Raw genomic sequence first — 6179 nt, forward strand, 5'->3', positions numbered from 1 at the left:
CATGGGACCTAAGGGGAAAGAGTTTGCAATAAATGTTGGAATATGTAACTCTCAAAAAGGGCAAGTAGCCATACCCCCTGAACGGTGTTTGGGTGTTAAATTCGGTCGCAGACAACGTAAGTCGTGGTCAGGACTGCGAAGCATCACATGGGCGGTGAATTGAAGGTAATGTAACAACAACCCTTACACATGAATATATGTCTTGCCCTCGACCAATCCAACAATTCCAATGTCACTCTGCCAATCTAAAGTACTATGATGATGCCAATTCATAAACTATGTTTGAGTAATTTGCCTTTTTGCTAATCAAACTTTAGTTGAATTTTCCCTCCACCCACATATTCAGTAACTATAAGTGAATAAAAACTCAGTGTTTTCAACCTAATAATTTGAGACCGCCAACAATTACAAAGTCAGACGATCAATATTGTCGGCCTAACCTAATCCAACTCTTGAGGTAGTCTTAGAAATATCAAGGTTGTGTGCCAACAAACTAAACATTTTCTACTCAACTGTTTGGGATAGTTAGCAATTGTGAGGTCGGAGAATCAGTGAGTGTCAAATACTATAACACATACAATTTAGACCAAATCTAGATTAATCTCATAATGGCGGAGATATATATATAATATATGTTGTATGCAAAAAGATAAGCATTCTTTGAAATTGTTATGTGAATTTATCTTTAGTACAAGTAAAATGCTCCTAATTAGAACATAACTCTTGACCTCAACAATGGACACAACTATGACAACATAGTTGAAGCATCAATCAAAGCGATTTTTTTTATTTTTTTTTAACGAGGTCTAAAGGTGTGCATGAGGTAAATTTCACTGATCTGAGCATAATAGTTCTCAAATCAGGTAAATGAAAATGATACCAATCCATTTACATTCCTCTCCCACTTGCCAAATACAAAGATAATCTTCTTATTCCCTTGGCATCACCTTTTCCCCATTTAGGGTGGAAAGCTAAACAAAGAGTGGCAGACTGGCAGGAATGGGAGACGATAGAGAAAAAAGGAGGATAGAAATCGTAACCTAAAATTAGGCCAGGTTTTAGGACTTAATAATCCAACACGTCTAATTAAACCTTAACTTAATCATCATATCATTAATCCAATCAAATTTCCCAACACCCTATCTATCAGGTTTTGCCATTTTCACCACCTTAAAATCCCCCAAGTTTGTGGACCGCCTATTATTCCCTATTTTTTTACTTAATGAACTGGAAACTCTCATTCATACATATATACATGAGGAATCTTACAACTTAGTCTAGTCTAGTACATGAAGATGCTGGTCACAAGTCACAACCATATATGCATCTATGCTAGCTATCTATATCTTTCATGGCCCCAAATTGCCTCCCTATCTTTCCTTTTACTTGGGTAAATTCAACCCGACATTTGTCAATCGTTTTGTTTGATCTACCCGTAACACTGTTTTGTCACAAGACTTAAGGAAAAAAAATCTTATCATTATCTGTCTTTCATTTAAAGAAGGAACAGATAAATAGAAAAGTATAACTTTTTAATAATTAAATGCGAATAAATGGCGTAAGTATAGTAGCATGTAACGGATGGACGGTGATAAAGCTTTTTAAACAACTAAGTAATATCTAACAACTAACAACAATTCAATTCTTGATTATTAGTGAAATTTAATATTATTATTCGATATCAACTCTAACTTTTTTTTAGAATATTACAGAACTGGTATTTGCATATTATGAGATGAACTAAGCCTAGCTAGTAGTTATTTTATTCATACTCTTTTCAAGGTTGACTCTTCCAAAGACAATACGTGTTACATAAACATGAATTCGAGTAAACTTTTTTAAGAACGGTTCTACATACACATGGGCTCGAAAAGGGGAAAAAACTTGTCATTGTCAAAGTGAATCTTGTACGTCAAATCCAGTTAAAAAAAAAAAAAAAAAAAAAAAAAAAACTAGTGCAAGTTGAACAGGCCCCCCCTCATTGTTTCTCTCACAAACAGAGTTGAACCTTCGAAGATTGACACGCTATTGAAGCCATTATATTGTACGATGCTATCCTTGCATGCATGTATATATATATACACACACAAACACACACATTCCTACATCTAAAGCCCTGCACCTTCAAACCCCCTTACCCCCCCCCCCTCCCCCCAGTTTACTGTTATATCTATATATATCACAACTCCATTATATTATACATCCAGAAGATATATATACATATACATATATATGTATATATAGATTATAAATGGATATTTGAAACCCAATTCAAACTAACCCCTCTTCTCCATCCTCATTTGTCTTTTTACCAAAAACCCCATCTTTTAAATCCCAGTAAATTAAATCCATGGGTTCTCTTTCTGATGATCAAGATCAACAGCTTCACAGATGGCCAACCTACTCCGAGGTAAAAATAAAGACAGAAAAAATAGAATAATAATAACAATAGAACCACATAAAATGCTTCATTTAAAAGAAAAAAAAAAAAAAGGAGAGAAAATTTTTGTTTCATTTACTTATATTTTCTTGCATGTTCTTGAAAATTCCTCAGGCCATTGAAGAAATGAAAGCTATAGGGAAGATTTCGGGCCCTACCGCCATAACAGGGCTATTAATGTACTCTCGAGCCTTTATCTCCATGCTTTTCCTAGGATACCTCGGAGAACTCGAACTCGCCGGCGGCTCACTCTCCATCGGCTTCGCTAACATCACCGGCTACTCCGTCATAGCCGGCTTAGCCATGGGAATGGAGCCCATTTGCGGCCAGGCTTACGGCGCGAAACAAATGAAGCTTTTGGGGATAACTTTACAGAGAACGGTTCTCCTCCTCTTATCCGCGTCGATCCCAATCTCTTTTATGTGGCTAAATATGAACAAAATTCTGTTATGGTGCGGTCAGGACGAGGAGATTTCATCAATGGCGCATAGGTTTATAGTGTTCGCTATTCCCGATTTGTTTTTCCTGTCTTTGCTTCATCCTCTGAGGATTTATCTTAGGACGCAAGGGATAACGTTGCCGCTGACGTATTGCGCCGCCGTGTCGGTGGTTTTTCACGTGCCGTTGAATTTTCTGTTGGTTAGGTATTTGGGGCTCGGGATCGCCGGCGTGGCGGTGGCTATGGTTTGGACGGATTTTAATCTCTTTGTTCTGCTCTGCTTTTTTGTTTATTTCTCCGGGGTGTATAAGGAGTCTTGGGTCGGGATGAGCGTTGACTGTTTTAAAGGGTGGTCAACGCTCTTGGCATTGGCGGTGCCGACGTGTATTTCCGTTTGTTTGGAGTGGTGGTGGTATGAGCTGATGATTATGATGTGTGGGGTGTTGGGGAATCCTAAGGCGGCGATTGCTTCGATGGGGATTCTTATTCAGACAACCTCGTTGGTATATGTCTTCCCCTCGGCGTTGAGTCTGGGCGTGTCAACCCGGGTCGGGAACGAGCTGGGGGCGGGACGCCCGGTCCGGGCCCGGGTCGCCACGCTGGTGTCTTTAGCCTGTGCGTTTGGGCTGGGCGGGGCGGCGATGGTGTTCGCCGCCCTGATGAGGCACAAGTGGGGGAGAATATTTACAGCGGACCGAGAGATCCTCGAGCTGACCGCCGTGGCGTTGCCGATCGCCGGGCTCTGCGAGCTCGGGAACTGCCCGCAGACCACCGGCTGCGGCGTTCTCCGCGGCAGCGCCCGGCCGACCACGGGCGCCAACATCAACCTCGGGTCGTTCTACCTCGTCGGAATGCCGGTGGCTGTTCTCCTCGGGTTTTTCCTCAAAATGGGCTTCCCCGGGCTCTGGCTCGGCCTTCTCGCCGCCCAAGGCTCGTGCGCCATTCTCATGCTCTTCGTCCTTTACAGAACCGATTGGAAACTCCAAGCGGAAAGAGCAAAACACCTCACTACACAATCTTCTTCTTCTTCTTCCACTGCCCCATTAAGCAAACAGGCCCAGAAGAAGAGGACAGACAATCTGGAGGAGATTTTGTGCAGGAAAGATGATGATGAGGATAATGATGAGTTGGAGAAATCATCTGATGTTACACTTGAAACTATCCCTCTCATTTGTACCACCACTACACAAATTATTGTACACTAATTATTACAATAACTCCAATTCTTCATTTCCTTGAATCGATCAATTCGATCATGTCTATTCATATCTTATCATTTTGCACCTCCCATCCTGCAATGTAATGTTATATGAACTAATTTTCTTCAAAATTTTCGGATTTGAATAGACCAAAATATGATATTAATCTAAATTTTCGGATTTGAATAGACCAAAATATGATATTAATCTTGTTTTACCGGTCTATGACATGGTCGTCAATTTGTTAGGTCTGGAAGCCCTGTTCAAGTCGGACTATTCTAATTATTTTTCGGTTCCTTTTCCTTCCATTGTTCTTGTACTGAACTTGGATTTAAACTAATATAACTTTTTTTTCTTTAAAAAAAATCTTGTTTTACAGGTTAAATTTGATCTATATAATGTTTATTATCGAATTATTACCAAATATACAACAAATTATCTAAAGGGTAACATTTGTGTGAAACCGTCCATTGATCTTAATCCGTGAGACCGTCCATTAATCTTAATCGTGCGGGTCGGATATTTGATTAATTGATCAAATTTTTTATTAATGGATCTGATATCTCATCAATCAAAGATCTGACCCATATTAGACAAGTTTTTGCATTATCCCAATCATATATTATGTCGGTTGGAGTGAACGCCATCTGCTTATAATGACTTTAATTTCTTGTTCCATTTGTGTGTCTCGTTTTAAGGCCACAGCTTTGACTCAGCTTAGAATAGAAACTTTGGCATATAATAATACCCTAAACCAAAGTGATAGGTGGAATTATTAATGGTCGCATGTCCAAATTTTATTTGAATAAGATACAAAGAAGGAAAATTGTGACTCAATTTTTTTTGTTGTATCAATCAAAACAACATGTCACATCAAGACAGGAAGGAGCAAAAAGTTAAAATAAAATGATATTATATTCTACTGAAATGTATCATCTGGGTGAAAATTAAGAACGCCTTATGACCCTAGCCAATAAAAGACTTTTAAAGAGATAAACCAACTTATGTTGTCTATGTTGATCGGTTTAACTATTCAACTAGAATTATCAAGTCAACTGTCATACCAACTTCGACACTTTGCTTGAGTTACTCATTTTCTAATATATGTTATGCTTGAAGTATGAAGCTTTTGAGAAGTAGAGAAGAAGTATGAGTGAAAGGAAGGGAGGCCCTGCACCTATCTGAATGCCACCTATTATTTCTTCTGTCTATTTCTCTCGTTACAAATTTACTTTAATTTGCAGCTTTCATTGTCGATCATCCCCTTTTTGCATTTATATTATGATGGTGGCCAAATTAAACCTATAAGCCATGAAACGGTCTAATTGTGATTCATATGTGCCTAATTTGGCTTCATTGTTAGGGAAGTATGGCAGAACAATCCTTAATTTGATGTATTTTTTGTTGTAGGAAGGAAAGATCGGACCTAATAAGCATGCACAAGCTAGAAAAGAGGACGATTCTTGAAGATATCAAGGCAAAAAGGGGCAAAACGAAGACTCGAGAGCTTGGCATGCAACTTGGTCGTCACTCCTCCCGAAACAACATTATCTTTTCATTTAATTTACAAGTAAGCTCGATCGTCATTCGTCAAGGGTTGTCTTGAATTATTAATTAAAAAAAAAAGGATGGAAAACATAATTAGCTGAAAATTATGTAGAGTACAAAATTTAATGTGACTGAATTGATATAATATAATATAGAAACAATCCTTATCCATGCAGTGAACTGCATGCGGCATTATGGGATGAACAAGAGCGAAACAAAAACAGTGGTAAAAATGGTCCTATGGTCGTACTAATTTGAAAAAATTCATGTGCTTTTCTTATTACTGCCACCCTTCGCTTTACTGTTACTCTCTGCAGACCCACTTTCCACTGTTACAGTGTTACGCTGTCGTTCAATTCGATAGCTACTCAATTCAATTCTCTACCATTTCAATCAGTACTGTACTCTTCTTCACTGTACCTTAATTATTATTAGCTTCTTCTCTCTCATTTTATCTCTTCCGCCGTACTTCTCCTTTACGTACATCTATACCAAACATTCGAATATTTCACGTACTCAGATCTCCTGTTCCTCGTGTTTTACTGCATACTTT

General features: G+C 38.6%; 1 protein-coding gene across 1 annotated transcript; it reads left to right on the plus strand.

Moving 5' to 3' along the window:
• The first annotated feature begins 2150 nt into the window (after positions 1 to 2150).
• On the plus strand, positions 2151 to 4209 carry LOC116021655 (protein DETOXIFICATION 48-like). The gene is made up of 2 exons (XM_031262114.1): positions 2151 to 2410; positions 2555 to 4209. The coding sequence occupies exons 1-2, from the start codon at positions 2351 to 2353 to the stop codon at positions 4082 to 4084; spliced, it is 1590 nt and encodes a 529-aa protein (XP_031117974.1). The 5' UTR covers positions 2151 to 2350; the 3' UTR covers positions 4085 to 4209.
• Positions 4210 to 6179: the final 1970 nt, after the last annotated feature.

This window comes from Ipomoea triloba, chromosome 6 (genome assembly GCF_003576645.1).
Source record: "Ipomoea triloba cultivar NCNSP0323 chromosome 6, ASM357664v1".
NCBI lineage: Eukaryota > Viridiplantae > Streptophyta > Magnoliopsida > Solanales > Convolvulaceae > Ipomoea > Ipomoea triloba.

Bases quoted from the DNA above. Each gene is read 5' to 3' on its own strand.
- LOC116021655 (XM_031262114.1), top strand. From the start codon at position 2,351: ATGGGTTCTCTTTCTGATGATCAAGATCAACAGCTTCACAGATGGCCA. The intron at 2,411-2,554 runs GTAAAAATAAAG...AAAATTCCTCAG, and splicing joins GATGGCCAACCTACTCCGAG to GCCATTGAAGAAATGAAAGC.